The following is a 19678-nucleotide window of genomic DNA, read 5'->3' on the forward strand; positions in this document are numbered from 1 at the left end:
ATTATATACCTACGCCTATTTGGATATCATAACCCATCCACTCGAATGTATGAGCTAGTAGTTACGGAGCTGAAATTAACCGGAATTCAAACTTCGACGTGACACCTCACGTCCACTTCCTCTTTGAAATAGGGGTTCATTGATTAGGTTATATTTACGATAAAATCAAAATTCCATTATGATATAATGAATATATAGAGGCTTTCGATCAATGCATACCGGAAGTCCTAAAATATTTGTACATTAACGTACAGCATCGTTTTGGAGCTCGGCTATAGTAATTATAAGTATTAGAACATGCGTCGATAATATTGAACTCGCGTGATAGTTAAACGAGACCGACGACGTTTTGTAGTATAGTACATACATTCAAACGAGATCAACGCGTATCGTGCAGCGTATATTATGAACGCGACCGCGATAACCGGAGGGAAAACAATAATACCAATACTTATAAAATTTGGTTAAAAATGCGAAGTAGCAAATATACTATAAAGTATAAATACCTAATGGACGGTGGTTTACAAGTCCGTGGGAACTTCGCACTTTGTCCATAGGTTATAGGAACCTACTTATACTGTATGTAAAATATCATAATATATATGTGAAAAAACTAATTTCCGATTCATCGTAATATTCTCTCACAGTCGTCGTAGGTGTACGCACAGAATACACGAATAATATATTATATAAATGCGTTGTGTACGACGAAGAGCGGAATGACGACACACGTCGCGTATCCGGAGGCGATTTTTTGGCAGATAAATTTTATTCCGTATACACGCACACTATATAATCGTATCGTATATTATACTTACGAGTTTTATTATCCGCAAGTCGTACTATTTTTCGTGTTGTGAAAAATAAAAAAAATCTTCTATATTAAAAATATGTACAGTACAATTATTGCTATTATGTTATACAACTCAATGATTAAGCTGCAAATCTAAATGTTTTATCATGTTCTATTGGATAATTTTATTACAATTTACAAGAAGGTTTTTAATATTATTATAAAATTTTAAAACTAATATGGTTACTTGTTTTAGTTTATCTATAACTTGCTAATTGTTTTTAGTTTATATATATATATATATATAATCAGTACGTGAACCTACTGGTTTATCAAAACTTTTCAAACTATTGTATAGGTACAGTCTTCGATCATTCCTTTATTCTCCATCACGTCTTTAACAGGAAAATTAACTCAGAATACATTTTTCAAGTGATTCATTGTTTTTGTTCGATATTTGATATTATTCGGGTATTATAGTTCGAGATTTGACTTTTTTATTGGAAAACGTAATAACTAATAACGTTACAAGACATAAATATATATCAAAAAAATAAAAAATAAAATAATAATGTATACATACACGCTACACGTAATCATATCGACTGATATTTCGCTTTCGCTATGTCTGACATTTAAAAAAAACCTCTCTGCTGCATCAGCGCATTAGAAAACGTCTCAGCTATTTTTTTTCTCTCGGTTCGTCTCTATCCGACTCTTTACTATGCGGCACCAATAATATTGTTTTAGCACACATGTCGATGAAATGTTTTTCGACAACACGAGACCGGCGAACACGTTGTGTGTACAGCAATCGCACGTATAATATTATTATAATATACATGTACAGGTATATATATATATATATATATATATATATCGTACACGCGGCGTGTGTGTGTGTGTCCCTTTTTTTCTTTTTTTCGGTAGCAGACAAACCTCCCCGCTCGCACCGACCGCCGAATTGCTTATCTCTCAAGTTACTCGATCGGCTGACAGAGCACCCCGGTCAAAGACGACTATATAAGGCGGCGGCGGAAGACATGTTGTTCATCGCGGTACATGGCGGAGGCGGTGGTCAAATACACTATGTGGTCAGGTCACGCGATCTGAAATGTGTCGTTTTTTTCAACCATCATTATTATTATTATAACTATTTCTAAACGCCTCTACCGCCGCTTCTGTATGTGTGTGTGCATGCGATTTGATTTTTGGTGCTACCCGGGGCTACTGGTTTTCTCTGACGAAAAAATTATACATAAAGAAGTGTATACCTATATGTATACAATGCATATGTGTGTGTATGAAAAAAAATTGTTTTTTTTTCTCCACACAGCACACTGCGTCATCTCGGTTTATATAATAATAATAATATATACATTCCTGTCGGACGGCTGAGTCTGTGCCCCCACGGCCGTCAGTCTGCGGCTGCCGTCGTCGTGGTGTACATAATATGATAATAATTTATATATAAATATAACGAGGTATTCCGCGTGTATTTATTTTATCCCCCAAATATCGACTATGCTTACATTTTGGAATCGACCGGTGTCGAAGGGAAACTCGTTTTTGTGCATTGCACGTGGTTGATATATTATAATATTACGCCACGCCGAGCCGTCTAATATATTATTACGTTTACGTGTGAACCGCGAGATACGTTTAACAACTTCAGTGGAAGATGGAATGATATACGATATTTTATGATCGAAAACAAATTAGTACATTATATACACCAAATGAATGTCGTCCCACGAAAGATGATGGAGGAGTTCATTTAGACCGCAAAGGATAAGATCCAATATTTATAGTTTATGCTTTATACAGATATAAAATTTTAACAAAAATGATATAAAATAAGTTCTGCGGAAAAGAGAGTTTATTTCTATAGAATATCGATCGTCTTTAATAATAATTATAATTTACCACGTTTTTATGCACCAGGCCCCGTTTAAAGCTAGAAATAACAACTATTTAAAAAAAAAACTCTCACGACTTTACCAAATATTCTTTTCGATATTCTATACATTTAACGGTATAGATCACGCAGTTTACCATTCTACTACGTACTGCCCTAAAACGATTTAGGAATTCCTTCGGTCGAGTCGGTACGGCGGCGTGGAACGTATTGTGTTATTGCGCTGCTGCCGTCGCAGATCTATCGTGAGTCCTTTATTACGACGTCGCGCGGAAGAAAAATAAAACCGATTCGATAGACCATAATAATAATATGATTTATTATGTGGACGGCGAAGTGGTGTGTTTAAAAAAAACCTTTTATTCGCGTGCTTTTGACGCGGAGAACCCGCCGAGACGAATCCCGAAGTCGGCGACGGAGGTACGCGAGAAAGACATATTATACGTCGCCGACCGAGTGCGGCTGTTTGCCACGCGTATAGGTACACGCCACTAAGGATTATAGGTACATTAAAAAAAAAAAAAATAATAAAAAAACAAATACACTGCAAAGTTTACGGCCCGTCGGCGCGACGATAATAATGTTAGGTACACTGCAGCTGTGCTGAGCGTTCGCCATCACGTTCGGTGGTTGAGGCAGGCAAAAGTTTATAATCGCCGTGACACATATGCATACATATAGGTAGGTAGGTGCGCGCAGCGGGTGAAAACCTACGACTCCATTGTCGCCGCCGCAGTGATAATAATATATTACTATATTATTATTATTATACGCTTTTCTACGACGACGACGGTATGTCTGTTGCAATGTGTCTATATAGTAATGTGTGGTGCGCGTGTGAAGACTTACTATACGCAGTACGTATCATACATATATATATACACACTATATACGATTGCGATCTACTCTCCTCGTCGTCGTATAATATTTATATTCCCGACGTATGCGATATTATTATATATAATATATGTACGTACGTTAATACGTGTGTGTGTGTGTGTGTGTGTGCGAAGAGCTATTGCAGGCCGACACGTAAACTCCTCGCGAGTATGTGTATATGTATATTCTTGTGTGTATAGGATATTATATGTATGGGGTACGCGTTACGGGTTTTAATTGATTTCCATCGCAGATAACCGAACCGCCCGAGCTGTTGTTGCCGTGTCCCGTCGCCGAGCTAAGATACCTATTTAGTATACCTTTTATTATAATATTACAGCGTCTTTCTCTCTCTCTCTCTCTCTCTCTCCTCGCTCCGCCCGACGGTTTTTTTCCGTCGTCGACGATATATTGCGGTAATATACCCATCGCACTTATATTATTATTATTCGTTCTAGTCGTCGTCGTCGTCGTCGTCGTCGTAATAATATTCTATCGAAGTCACGGGCACCGAATTTCCATGCAGTTTACGATCGCTGCCCACGTGCGCGCAACATAATAAAATTATATTATTATAAAATAAATAATAATCGCCTAGGTATGGCAAGTACTCGTGCGTCTGTGTGAGAGTGTGTGAATTATTATACGTGTACAAATATAAAGTCGCTTTGTGCAATACCGGTCGTATAACCACTGGGCAGGTTATAGGTCCAAATAATATTGTATTATAACATTGACACTTGATTATTTTTGGTATTTATTTGTTTTCGTTTTTGTGTAGTATGTCTGTAGGCTTTAATAAAAAATGAAAAAAAAAACTATCGAAGAAAATACCGACAACGAAAGACTGCCACTCGGTGGTGATGGCTGACGGTGATTCTGTAAATGGACACTCGCGAAAATAAAACCGAACAACTGTCGAATATCGATGCACGCTTAGTTCTCTCGGTCTTCCTATTCTACACGAAAAAAAAAGCAACAATAAATACCAAAATATTTCTCGACGCGCTAACCATGGATATTTGTGTAAATTTCGTAATCGGTACTCGGAGTAGTATAATATTATTCGGTGACCGACTTTTAAATTCCAAATACGGCAGCAGTTATTATTTTGCTCGTATAATTTCCGGTGTAGGTATATCTAAGTAGTAATATAAAATATGTGATCACTGATTATGAATAAAATTTACGCCCTTCTGTCGAAAATAATTAGAAAAAAAAACCCGCAACATGCTCAATTTCGATTTTTTTTTTTTTATTTTATTTACAAACACGTGTTTTATATTATTACTGTTTTTTATTATACACAGTGTGTTATTATACGTCAGTACTATTATAAAGACAAGTTCATGGGAGGTAACGACACTGGTTTTTTAGCGCTGTTGTTTTGGGTTTTCATTTTTAATTGATCAATTTATACGTTCACCGCCCGTTGTATAAAGTCACAATAAATTATCAATTTATATTATTTGTAATACGACGTGTAATCATGTACGTTCTATCAGTTTTGCCGTGCACCTGACCGTCGGCGACTACGACGATAGCTATAAATCTAGCTGCTAATTGAATAATGCGCATAATTAAAGACTCTTGATCAGTGTTATTGATATTATTTTGTGTTTAATGCGTGTCACTTTAATAATAACATAATAAAATTGAGGTTGTGTAAAAAAGACATAATGTAGCATACCAACGATTAACTTATATAGCTCGGCTGTTTTTAATCTTATGTTTACGAGTATTTTCACATGGTCCAATAGCATCGTTAACGATCGAACGTTATATCTATTTACTCATCCATGTTTTTTAGTTATAACTTGCCGTACATATTCAAGGTATAATTATTATTTCTATTGATCGGCTTCCAAATATATGTCATGATCATTACGATATTATTGTCGTAACTGTACGAATCGCTTAACTACTAAAAACCGTATAAAGCGAGTAATTCGTACAGATGGCGCCACACGACTGCAAATCCATAAAAAGAATATTTTATACGTCCACACAAACGACGATGATGATAATAATATCCATTTTACGTAAAATTCGCATACGTCAATATGCGCGTGCGTGTAACATAAGTATTGCTTATAGAAAACGTGATAAAAAATATAGTATTATTAATAACGAGTTGGACACCGCCGCAGCCGCAGCCGTCGTCGACGACGACGACATCGTTAAATCGGTTCTCGACGATTTCAGTGTCACATGTTATCTGCCAAACGCATTAAATGCGATGTGTATTATACACCTACCATATGCGTGTATAATACCATATAATGTACCTGTACACGCGGGGAGGTTGTTTTATTTTATCGCGAACCTGGCACTTTAATCGTATTCCGTGCGCTTGTATAATTTAATTTTTTTATTTCATTTGATCAGTCAGTTACCAGCTGAGTCGTTTACGTAAACGATAAGTTAGTAATGTCGGTAACGAAATTTTTAATTTATTAACGTCACGCTGGATCTATATTGTGTTGAGTCCTTTGCTGCGAAGCCCTTCCCCTGCAATAGCACAATGTGTAGCGATATAGTATTTAAACACTATCCGTGCGTACTGTTATATTATACTTTTTTTATTTTTTTTATTATTACATATTATTATAATACGCAATATCGTGCTGATATCAACGTCGCCGCCAGAAGAAAACACTAGATGCACGCATACAACGTTGTGTTATACGCGCATGATATGACATTTTTATTATGTAAATAATATTTTCCACATAGTAATGCGTTTAAGGTTATCATACTTTTTTTTTTTTTTTTGTATGTGTTTGTATTTTATTGTTGTTTCAATTTGTTTTTTCGTTTTTCTTTTTCAATTGTCTATGCATGCGGGTGGAAATTCAAACAAAAAACAATGACGTATCCATGTATAGTAATAATAGGTACATATATGTGCCAACACCGGAAAACGGTCCGACCGCGAGTCTGTAACAGCCCGTTGCTGCAGGAATGATAGTAAATAATAAATTATTATCATATTATTGCCAAAACGAAAACAAAAAGTTAAAACGATTTAATATACTTACCCTCGTATAATTAAAAAGCTAGGATTTGAATACAAACACGTGTTTTACGCAAAGTTCTATTTAGTATTTTCTAACTTTCAGCAAGTAGGTAATTATAAATTATTACATACGTTTTAAACAATTCTGAACAAACTGAGTTTATTTTTGTTATACACGGATACTTTGTATAAACATATATATCAATGTTTTTACAGTAATATTTTATTATTCTTTAAATTCATTTTTATCTAATGACATTTTATAATTTAAGAATTTATTTTTAAAAATTAATAAGTACCTACATATTTATATTATTTTCATGTTGCTTATTTATCCGAAATTACCTTAATAGCTATTAAATTTACGTTTAAATACATCACCTCAAGCAATAATTAATTGTATTCGATATTTTGGTTTTTTAAATACTTATAAATCCTGGTCCAGAACATAATAATGTACCCAATTGCACGTAGGCGTGATTGCGGGACGCGTGCGTATATGGATAATTGCAGTACCGGACGCTTATCAGTTAATACTTTTTGGGCACCGGGCTGTTAATTTTTATTACATACATACAAAATAAAATCGTTTTACATACGAGACAAATCCGCCGCAGGTTTTAATCAATCACGTAGCTAATAGAACGCAACGTCCTCCGGCGTAAAGGATCTTTTTCAATCTACGCCGCCAAATGTATATAATACATAACAGTATTGCTACAACTACTATGGTCGATGGAACGTCTCGCTCTCACGCGCCAAACACACTCGACTCTATAAAACGCTTGTTCGGGAAGAGATAAAATAAAAAATATCACGACTAATAAACACACGGCCAGATGCCACCTGCAGGTGATTAGATATTATTATGATATAAGTGCATGTATATTGTAATTTATTATACTATTATACAATGTATATCAAACGACCGATCGAATTAAAATATTATAAATTATATTAATATTCCTTACCAAGGATCGAGATTTTTTCAACGGTCGTTATTGCATGCAGCTGTTTACATGGTATAATTTAGATTTTCGTCTATAAAACAAATTATGAAATTCAAATGCGCCCATGTAAAAAAAACATAAGAAAAGAAAAGGTCATATCACATGGATTATTCAGAACACAGTTGTGTGGATAGTATAAACGATTGTTTTTTCGTAAAAAACAATTATTGCATATTTTATGCGTAGTGCGTATACTATACTATTATTGCATTGTGTATAGGTATACTCGGTCGAATGTTTAGTTCAGCTGCTTATAATATTATAAAACATCCATTTATTGAACTCGATTATGTAAGTTGAACAGTATTATAACATAAGCAAACGATAAAATAATTATGTTTGAACGAAGCGTTTTGTTTTCAAAGTATCTAATTACACTAGGTACACTAAGTAAATTCTCGTTAAAAAAAAAAAAAGTTACGGCCGAGCGAAATCTAAGAGATGCTTACTTAAGTATAAAAATAAGGAAAAAAAATCATCAAGTCCAGATAAATAATTCGACTAATTAAAATGAATTCGTTAACGAGTCTTAATGTTTTTACGTCTCAAAGTTACGATAATTAACGATTTGTTTACATTCAAATTTGGAGGTTGTAACTTATATACCGTATAGTCATCGAGTTTAACGATGGTAATGATTTCGCGCGACCGCTGTATCAAAAACAGCAATAATGACGCTATATATGCTATTAATAAAGTAAATAAGTTGCAATATTACAAAATCATATTTCATAAAGTTATTTTGTTTTAATATGTTGGAGTATCAATCGTCGATGGTGTATAATAATATTGAATTACAGTTACTATAATATACATACTCACTATATAACAATATTATCATTTTACTGCATTAGGATGATCCGTAGGTACGAGTACAGTATGTTATTACATAGGTATCTACTAATAGGTAGGCGCGCCTCTATCTTATAGGCGTAGGTATAACAAGCGTGCGATAATTAATAACATTTAACGGACCGATTTGATTTATCAAATTTTCGACGGCATAACATCTAATACGGCAATAAAAATGCAAATGAAACGGTTTTTTTTTCTGCTCAAGAAAGTAGGACACCACCGAACAGCAAACGGAAATAACTGCTGCCTGCTGGTTCGGTATAAATAATGAATTATTGTTGTAATGGCTATTGGCAATATCGCAAACTGTTTAATAATGTTACTATTTTCATGAGCCGATGAACTCGCGAATTCTGTATTACCTATATATAACGTCTAAAGTCGTCGCCCACGTCAGACATTTAAGTAAACTACGATTTAGTTCGTTTTTTGGGCCGCAACGTACTGCTATCCGCTATTGAGAGCTTTTTGATCGTATTCATAGTGAATTATTTTTCAAAGACCTTTAACGCATTGCGCCTATCTTTTGTATTTTTTTTTTTTTTTTAATGTCCCTTGTATAAAGCAAAGCGTTTGCAATATTGACAAAATATTGACAAGCAATAAATATAGGATTTTATTATTGGGTTGTAAAGTAATTTATTATTAAAAAGAGGACAACTAAGTATAAATATTTATTAAGTTCAACTTGTACTTAAATTTTGTATTATCAATAATTATATACATAGTTTTATTTATAAAAATATAAATATAGATGTCTATATTATAATATTATAAGTTATAACATATAATAAAACATAATTATAGGTTTAATATACCTACTATTAAAGTACTATACACAAACTATTGATTTAAATAAAATAAAAACATTTTATTATTTCTCCTAAAGTAACCTAACTATTATTATTTAATTTAAATTGTGTAATATTTTGGATTTGTGTTTTTGTTTCAATTTTTGACATGTTATATAATTACTTTCAAATGGAATAGTTGATATTAGAATTATAATTGTATGTTTGTTAAAAAGCTTTAGTAAAATTCCATCCAAAAATGTCTAATCTTTGTAGTAATACTCTAGTCTCTAATGCCCCCTTTCTGTACGTTTAAGGCTTATTTTTAATTCTGATTTCGCAGGACTCTAATAGTCAATGAAATCCGTGATGAGCATAACACCTATGCTCATCACGGATGCATACACTGCAGTGTATATGTACCTACTGTGTATATACAGTGTGATCACGATTTATGGTAACACTAAATATCTCAGGTGCATGACCTTGTATTGAACTGGGGTTTTCGGGAAGTGATAAGGAGCACTTAAATACATATTTTCAGACCAGTTTCAAATTTTTAGCTCACTCGGTACGCGCATGCGCAATACAACTTACTTTTTTTTAAATGGCAACCCCAGTTTTTTTATGCAGATTCAGGTAGAGTATATTTTTTTAAGCATTTTTTGTATCAACAGTTTTTTTCTATTTTCAAAATTGACCATGTTAGAATAAGTCAAAATTTAGATTTATGCATAATTCGTATTTAATGAAATTTTTATTTATAATCACTGGAAATGATAAAATAAATGCCAAATAAATGTTTAATTTACTTTATCTGTTTACAAATAATAATTTATTTTTACAATATGTTTAATTAACTCTTATAACACGATTACAATTTAATAGTACCTAATATTAATATTAAATAAAAAATAAAATGTATTAAATACATTTATCTTATGAATTGTTCAAAATTTTCGCCATTATGTTCTAAACATGATTCAAGTCGCCTCAAAAATTCAGTCGAAGTTGCCGCCTTGATTTGTTCTTCACTTAAAATATCACATGCTGCTTGTATTTTGTTTTTTAAGTCCTGAAGATTGACAGGTGGATCTGCATAAACCACAGTCTTCAAATAACCCCATAAAAAGAAATCCAATGGCGTTAAATCTGGGGATCGTGCAGGCCAAGGAATGACGCCAAAAGTTCCAATCCAGCGATTCGGAAATATTTGATCTAAATGTCGTCTAACAATAATTGCATTGTGGGCTGGTGCTCCATCTTGCTGGAAAAACATACGTTCTCGTGTGTCTAATGAAACATCATCCAACAGTCTTGGCAGTTCATTAGTTAAAAAATTAAGGTATCGTCTGCCATTAAGTGTACCATCATAAAAGAACGGTCCTATTAGCTTTCCACCAACTAACCCACACCATACATTAATTCCCCAGACCGTTTGAAAATTAGTTTTACGTGACCAGTGTGGGTTTGTGTCATCCCAGTATCGATGGTTTTGTTTATTCATAATGCCATTGTTAGTGAATTTTGACTCATCACTCCAAAGAATATGATTAACAATCATAGGATTATCATATAATTTAATATTGAACCAAGCTATAAATTCCAATCTACGAATAGAATCTCCTGCGCGCAAATGTTGGACAAAATCTATTTTATATGGGTGCATTTGGTGTTTTTTTAGAACTTTTTGGACATAACCATATGAAACTCCAATTTCGCGAGCAACATGCCTAATTGACGAACGTGGATTAGTTCTTATGTATGCTAGTACCTGTAATTCTGTATCGTCATCAAACATATTTGCTCTTCGCCTTTGTTGGTTCATTTGTCTGCCAGGAAATCTTCCTTCCTGATTTAACCCTTGTAAAAGTCGTAAAACATAATTAAATGGTGGATGGTATCTTTCTGGGTATCGTTCGGCATATGTCGCAGCGGCTAGGCGTACATTACGCTGACATTCACCATAAATTAAAACCAACTCAACTTTTTCAGCGTTATTCATATTTAAAAACGTATAATTTATAAGAGTACTTAATAACTAGACATACACAGGTAACGTTCACACTTTAGTACAGGTCTAGTTACAGAATAATGGTAAAATTATATTTTTCATCAAACTAAATACCTTAATAGTTACATTATCTGATTGTCTTATCGTTATTTGAGCTATTGTAAAATAAAACAAAATTCCACTACAAAAATAGTTAAAATTGTAATCGTATTATAGGAGTTTACTAAACAAATATTATCACATACTCTACATATTGACCAACAGTATTATTAAATTATTATTTGTAAACAGATAAAGTAAATTAAACATTTATTTGGCACTTATTTTATTATTTCCAGTGGTTATAAATAAAAATTTCATTAAATACGAATTTTGCATAAACCTAAATTTTGACTTATTCTAACATGGTCAATTTTGAAAATAGAAAAAAACTGTTGATACAAAAAATGCTTAAAAAAAAATACTCTATCTGAATCTGCAAAAAAAAACTGGGGTTGCCATTTAAAAAAAAGTAAGTTGTATTGCGCATGCGCGTACCGAGTGAGCTAAAAATTTGAAACTGGTCTGAAAATATGTATTTAAGTGCTCCCTATCACTTCCCGAAAACCCCAGTTCAATACAAGGTCATGCACCTGAGATATTTAGTGTTACCATAAATCGTGATCACACTGTATATTGCAGGTACCTACGTATAAAAATATATTATCTAACTTTAATAGATTTACTCGAAACACGTTTTTTTCCCCGAAAAATATATTTATACCGAGTTCTAAAATTGCACTGCATTTTATTAAAATAACGTAAATAATAACATTTATGAACTTCCCAGTTTTTTAAAAAGATAAACGATATTTCTCCTTTTCTTTTTTTCTTTCTTTTCTTTTTATAGAATACAATAACAAAATAACATAAAAACCCGTTTCGGATAGTAATTCGGTGAGACGTAGTCAATCGTTGGTGCGTTGCCGTTCGTGTTACAGGCCACCGGCGTTAAGAATTCGCATATTTGTTTCGAACGTATTTTTCGCACGTACCCACGTCGCGTTTCGATTTAAAAACAATTAATAGACATTGACATGCGATCGTCTGGTGCGTGTATAATATAATAATCGTACCGGTATCGTATACAACGCCCAAAAGCGCTGCAGTCTAACAAATTATACGCGTATACTACTATAGTGTTATATAATATCAACGACTAATTCCGTATAAATCGTAAAAGATATATTTTTTTTTTAATCGGAGCGATGCTTATATAGGTGCACCTAAAGAGGAAGAGTAAGAATTCGCGTGTATGGATGTGGTCGTGGTTTGTGATGCAGGAGATAGAAGAGTTAGGGTGTTGATTAAATCGCCGTCGCGCCGCGGAATTCGATTACGGAAAACACGCCGATACGTCTAGCAGACGACCGTCAACTCGCGTCGCGGATCACTTAACGCCCGAAACGCATTTACATCTAAATCGATCATAAATCCGTCTATCGAGCTGGACATCGTATCATCGGTTCATATCCCGCCGCGGGTATATATTTATGCAAATGTACACTCGATCGTTTTTAACAACTACAACACCGTCGTCGAATATCTCACAATAATATAATATTCACATCGATGTGTTAGCATAATTGTATAACAAAATGCAACACGTCAATCGTATTTAGTAAATTCATTGTATATTGACCTGCAGTGGCTTTTTGATGCATCGAGTGGTCGCAGCAGGCTTCCTTCTGCGATGTTGGTGAGATGATAATCGGTCGGAGCGTATCGTCGTGTCTAATACACATTGTACATATTATTACAGATATTATGTTTATATACGTTGTGTATAACCGTTATTATATTATATTATATATTATAGTAACCTACCTACTAGCGAAACCATATTCTTTCGCCGCCGCCCCTGAGACCGTCGATGTTTATCTTCGTAAGCATTCCAGCGCGAGCGTAAATTGTGTGGGAAAAGTCCTAGTCTGTCGGTTGCTGCATACCGTAGCACATTTACTATTCACCGACCCCCGGCCACTAAAGCGCCCATCTCGATTTCAACCAACCCTATAAGGACATGAAACTATCATTATTTTTTAGGTACTCACTAAAGCAAGAAAATATATTTTTTAAATAACTATTTATATATTCAATTCAATTCTGTAACTAAATATCAGAATAAATAGGTCTGTATAATTATATATATATATATAAATACTGAGGCTCAATATAATACCTTAGCGATACTTTCCCAAGGTTCCTATGGATAACGGCACGTGATTATTGTTACAAATCGTATCTATATTGTTGCGGCTTCGCACCCCTGGCCTGTCGTTGGATTCATATTACACAAACTTTAAGTCTCTTTACGAATTATTGATTCAATGAAATTTTCATGTTTAACCGGTTTAGTATTCTTCCCTCGTCATTCTAGTTAATTTTCTTAAAAATTCAGACGAGTTATATGCTTATACACTCGGCACTGTGCAGTTGATGATTACAGTAGTACTTAACTTGCAACCTGCAGTTTGAGCTAGCTCTTTTTCGTTCGCTATTTAAAAGTTTTCTTTTGTGTGTCATATTATAATACTATAAAATTATTTAGTTTAATAAAATAATATAGCCCAAAAAACTTCAATATTCAAGTTGACGGCTACGTATCAAATATCAAAATACTTGTACCATATACGCGTATACACATACTCGTAGATTTATAGTAATGACAAACAATAAAATATGTACATTATGGTTGTTGAACATTGTTATACGCTAGTAATTAGTTCGCGGGTTTGGCCTTTTAGAAATCGGCGTGTAAACTATAACAGAGGTGGGTTGGTCTTGCTTGGTTGTGCCTAAGGTTTTTTTATCACCGAGCTCTCGAATCCGTCACGCCATTATATTTTTTCGCTGTACATGTATACAAATACCTAAGACCGCTTATGTGTTTGAGTAATAATTTAGTCTTTCGTACGTTTTTACTATCGAAAACTTGTATGAAATTTGCATATAATACCATACCGCGCGTAGCCAACTGATCGCGAGGGGGTTTCGTACAATTGGGAAGGCGTGAAGAAGGTTGCCCGCCGTCCCCCGTCATACGACCATCAAAAATTTACGTGAATTCCTACCTGCGCCAAATGACGAACCCCACGACAAGCCATCACCTGCAATCGGAGACGAACGCGCCATTATATATTATTATCATATATATTACATATAATATTATACACCTATACAGCCCGTGATGTAACATAATCCTCGACCGGCTGCCATATTGAACTGCTGGGACGGCCATTTTATTTGCAGACTTATAGAATTACAAATTGGTATTTTGTTTTGTTTTATCTAACGAATAAATACGCATTGCATGGAATGTCTAGGCTGCCATGGGGTTAAAAAGGGGTATTGGATAAAATGAAATGACTGTGGTACGAAAACACATATCGTATTATTGTTTGTGTGACTGCAATTATTACGTTTAGATGACGGTTCGTCATTATATACTGCAACTTACATTGTATACAACAATATATACTTACGATGGTGAAGTCGAGTGTATAAAAGTTCACACACAAGCAAGTCTAAGAGTTTTCATTTTTTTGTATAATTATATTTTTGTTGTTCAATTCCTGTCATTACTACTATATTAAATCATAAAAAATATAATATTCTTAATATTGATGCTTGTCACTCATATTTTGATTTCAATTTAAATGTAAGTAACTTGTAAGTAGGGGAAAGGGATACGTATTTAATTATTCTCACCTAGTTTTTCATCGAAAATATTCATAATCATGCCAAATATCTTAGATTGTCTTGTTATATTTAAATCCATCGTATTATTCCTATAAATATATGTAAAATCATTTATGCAGTAAAATAATTATAAATTTTATTATTTATAAAAGTAAAGTTTCAAAGTAAGTTTTAAAATATGATTTTATATACTATATGAACGGTAGACTAGGAAAAATATACTCACCCGAGCTTTTACCCTCGCCTCAAGTCTCCACATCTCTTTTCGAGGGCAAATTGTTCTGTATAATACTCGTATATACTTTGGGTGCCTGGTTGGGAAAAATTCGAAAATATAGATTACATACTTAGACTTTTCTACATATAGCCGTATAGGTATACTATTATTGTGTTTGCAGAGTATTATATAATATACCTAACGAAGCCAGAAATTATTCAGCCGCGGGTTGATGAAATTAAAACCACGTACCTAGTATAATATCCGACAAAACGCACGCAAAAACACGAACTAATATAATAATTATACAGTCTAGTTTTCATCGCGCGTGGTGTACAGTACAGTTCATAGCCTCATAGGTACCTATACGTATTTTTTTTCGTCGCGTTTTAATCTCCGTGACGTGCAAGAGTCTATAAAAACGATGTATTATAATATTATATTTTTTATATTTTGCGTACCGCAGTGCACGTTGTATGAAACAGCAATTCGCCGTCGTCGGTCTGCATTTCGAAAAAATTAATAATTATATATTAATTATGTGTTTGCCGCAAAATCAGTCGATCTGGTTTCCCAGATTATGCACAGTCGTCGCAATAATTATCAAAAATTATCACAATACATACGGCTTATGAGTGTATGCTAGCGTGTGTGTGATATTTTATGTTTATTATGTCTATCGCGTGAGATACTTAGAACCGTACTCGGTTTTTGCTGCTAATTGATTTTTTCTGTTGCGTTCGTGGACGGTGAAAAAAAACATAATTTAATTCTACAATCGTGTAAAACAAAAGGAAAACAATGTCTTATAATAATATAATGATATACTTGCGTACATATTATTATAAGCGTTATATTTTCATTCTCACGGCACGTCGAAATCCCTCACTCTCTTCCCCTTCCATACCTAGTCGATCCGATTACCGTACGGATTCGCATAAAATGGCCATTCTTACAATTCATAATAATAATATACAATAAAGCAATGGTATTAAGGTGGTGCGTAGTATATATTATTTTATGCTATACACGAGTATACATATAATCATGGATACGCGTACCTGTAAAATAAGGTGAATATTGTTAGGGTATTCCTAGCTTTAGTATGTATGCATTGTAAGTGTATTACGTATGTCAATTCCTGTACACAGTACCAGAGTTGCATCTACGTATAATATGACAATATTAAATACATATTATATACAGCTAGATGTTCGTCGTCGTTGTCTCTTGGTATAGAATATTTATCTGATCTGACCTACCCGGGTGGTTTACAATACACTACAGCGTGCGAATTTAATAATATAACGAATAGCGTTTTCGCACGACCGACTGTTGCGGAGGATATCAAGATGGACGCCATCTACCTGTCGGTATATGTGAGTCTCGAGCGGCAAAGACATTTTTTATTTTAAAACTGTAAATCGTCTCGCTATTACTGTTATTATTGTTATTATTTCAACCCCGCCAACACCACACAGAGACTGAGACGTGCACGAGAAGCAAGAGAAGTCGTCGCGTGTTATCCGGCAATATCCGTCGGCCCAGTGAAATAAAATGATAACCGTCACGAAAAGCGACACGACTTTTGGCCGTCGCCACTGTGATGGTGGAATACGTGGTTTTTCGTTATCGTGGCTTACACGCATCGGATTGAAGGTATATATCATAACAATATATATATGGTATATACGTAGATTATAGGACATAGATAAAAGTAAAAGTTTACATATCGAGCGTTGTTACCCAAACTGACTGTGATCGAAATTTTATTGTTAGCTCTATAACAACTTACTCGGTATGAAAAAATAAAATATGAAAGTGTTGTGGCCACGATAAGCACAGATTCCATTTTCTGCAGGTCTACAAATAATTATGCCAACATTTTCAGACGAATAATTTGGCATTGTTTGCTTTTATTGGTAGAAAGGGTAGCGAACTTTATTCTTACAGCTGTACATTATTGTTGCTATCCGTCAGTGTGTTATAAACAGTTATAGTATAAACGTTATTTTAAAACAATTTATCATAAATTACTTTCCATTGTTTTGCTAAGCTTGACTTTTACAATAATTATAACGCAAATTTGCGCGAACGATCTATGTATATTGTGTAGTCGTGATTTTGCTCGAGTAGAGATAATTTTAATTCTCTACCAATTTGAATTGAAACTTCTACGTATATCATAAATAAATAATATGTGAAAATTGTGAACCGCGGGAAAGATGTCTATTATGATAAATATTCTATGGCAAATGATATTATATGGTCACGTTTTGTACGCATTATGAGAGAAAGCTCTATAGAATTCGTCTGAAATCATCTAGGTGCAGGCGTACAACACCTGTACGACTGTTTCTGCATGTATATATAATATAATAATGTGAGTATATTATGTGTGTGCTTATGGCATATTATATGAAAACAAAATCATTGCTCGGGACGTCGGAATTTCGTCGAAACGGGCGTCTGGCAAAATCGAGAAGAAGAAAAAAAAAAATTGTGAGGGGTGTATGAAATACGTTCTTGAGAATAGTTTCGTGTGTGTGTGTGTGTGATATTACGTACAATATATCATAATACATAGGTGCGTGATAATAATTACGATCGCTCTTAGACTTTCAACAAAACTACTCTTCTCGCGCCCGTCGCGACCCTCCAGCACCGACGTATGCACACACACACACACACACACACACACATATATATATAGACAAGTGCAGTATATATGTACGGACTAGACGAGCTCGTAATTACTTTTCATCGTTTTTTTGTCTCTGCTGCTCGTTCATTACACGACAGCGACGACCCGAGTACTTATACCACGCACATACACATTTACAAACTATAACTCTTATGTGTATATAGGTGTGTATATAGGTATGTGTGGTGTACATACGAGTGCGTATATATATATATATATGGTGGAGTGTAGCCGTGTAGGTACAGTCATGTGTGTGAGTCCCACCTCCTCCCGCGCCTAACCGCCATTCCAATCGTCCCGCGTCAAACAAGCGCGTAATATACGCGAAACAAAAATTACCGTCGTCGCGTCCTATACACGCCCGTTCATTAAAGTGGTGAAGCATTGTTACGCGACACCCCGGAGAAAAGCGTCGTCGCGCCGTTTGTGCAGCACGGTATATCATAGTGTACAATTCATTTCGCACAGCCCTCTCGACTATTATTACTGCTGCGGCGACATTGATCTATTGCTGCCACCCGCGGGGGGGTTTTTTTCTGTCGTCACCTCGTCATCACTTCCGCAGTAGGTTTCCTCGATATACTATTATTGTGTACTTATATAATATTCCGCGGCGCCGCCACTTCAATATACTCTGTATTGTATGTATGTACAGAGATTATAATGTATACTGTCTGCTTTTCATTTTCCCCGCCCCCGTCACTTAGAAGTTATATTACATGTACTTGTATGATTAATTACGACACATCGAACTATGCATTATGTACCTACAATATATTATATATTAGAACACTGAGCTCGGAGTGAGGGTTATTATGCCATGAAACCTTTGCTAGTTGAAAACGCATATAATATAATATAATATCGCAACCACGACGTATCATTTGATTGTATATTTTCCCTGATTCGAACGATCCTCTCACTGATATTATGCATATATAGATACCAAGTACCGACTCTTTATAATACAGACCTACTACACACAGGATTGGTGACTTAACCACAGCAGAATATGCGTAAAATATTTACGACCGCCGTATAAAGTAAATTCGTTTTCGGTTTTATGTATCGACGCAAAGAATGAGGTGAACTCGTTACCACGTGGCACTTCTAAAACTTAAACCTCTGACCGAGAAAATAAAGCGCACTTGACACGTCGTGATCGGGGAGGGGGTAGGGGTATAGGTATGCCACGGAGAGCAGTCCAATTCGCAGCAATCGTACGCTTACAATATCCACGTACATTTATTGTAGAGATTATTATTTTTCATACCCATAGAAAGGACTTAACGATTCCGTTGCGCAGCCCAATTTCTATTCGTTCTACGCAATTTGTTTTATTTATCCAGACAGTATCGCCAGTACCAAATAAATAATAATACGTCCTCGAAGCAAAAAACATTTTCACGACTTTTACAACCATATACGCGCGACGCTCTCTTGTCTATATAATATTATGTATATATATTAAGTCGACTTTTATTTTATCCGATGACTTTTGATTGTTACATTATATTGAATCGAACTATCGTGCGTGGTAAGTGTTTGAGCAAAAGTCGTATATTTTTTCTTGCTATTCTTTGATAGCATATAATAATATATTATATTGTGATACATATAACCAACCGCTCATCAGTTTAATGAGCTGCCGCTAAGTTCATCCGGTCCGGACCATTTCTAACATTTAAATATATAAAACCATACACAGTTTAGTTGAATGATACAAATTTAATAAAA

General features: G+C 34.4%; 2 protein-coding genes across 2 annotated transcripts in view; one reads left to right on the plus strand and one right to left on the minus strand.

The window, feature by feature from the left end:
- Window positions 1-19678, plus strand: part of LOC112603481 (ephrin-B1) — a 253294-nt gene that overhangs the window by 217349 nt on the left and 16267 nt on the right. The gene's annotated exons all lie outside the window — the stretch shown is intronic.
- LOC112603483 lies at window positions 10162-11319 on the minus strand. Its single transcript, XM_025352055.1, has 2 exons — window positions 10953-11319; window positions 10162-10532 (listed from the first exon to the last, which is right to left on the minus strand). Exons 1-2 carry the CDS (start codon window positions 11268-11270, stop codon window positions 10200-10202), a joined length of 651 nt encoding a protein of 216 aa, XP_025207840.1. The 5' UTR covers window positions 11271-11319; the 3' UTR covers window positions 10162-10199.

This window comes from Melanaphis sacchari, unplaced genomic scaffold (assembly GCF_002803265.2).
Source record: "Melanaphis sacchari strain LSU unplaced genomic scaffold, SCAv2.0 Contig109_pilon_pilon, whole genome shotgun sequence".
Taxonomy (NCBI): domain Eukaryota; kingdom Metazoa; phylum Arthropoda; class Insecta; order Hemiptera; family Aphididae; genus Melanaphis; species Melanaphis sacchari.

Excerpts from the sequence above, each read along its gene's own strand:
- LOC112603483 (XM_025352055.1), bottom strand. The coding sequence starts at position 11,270 with ATGAATAACGCTGAAAAAGTTGAGTTGGTTTTAATTTATGGTGAATGT. Across the intron at positions 10,533-10,952 it reads CATATGGTTATGTCCAAAAA|CAAGATGGAGCACCAGCCCA; the intron begins GTTCTAAAAAAA and ends ATGTTTTTCCAG.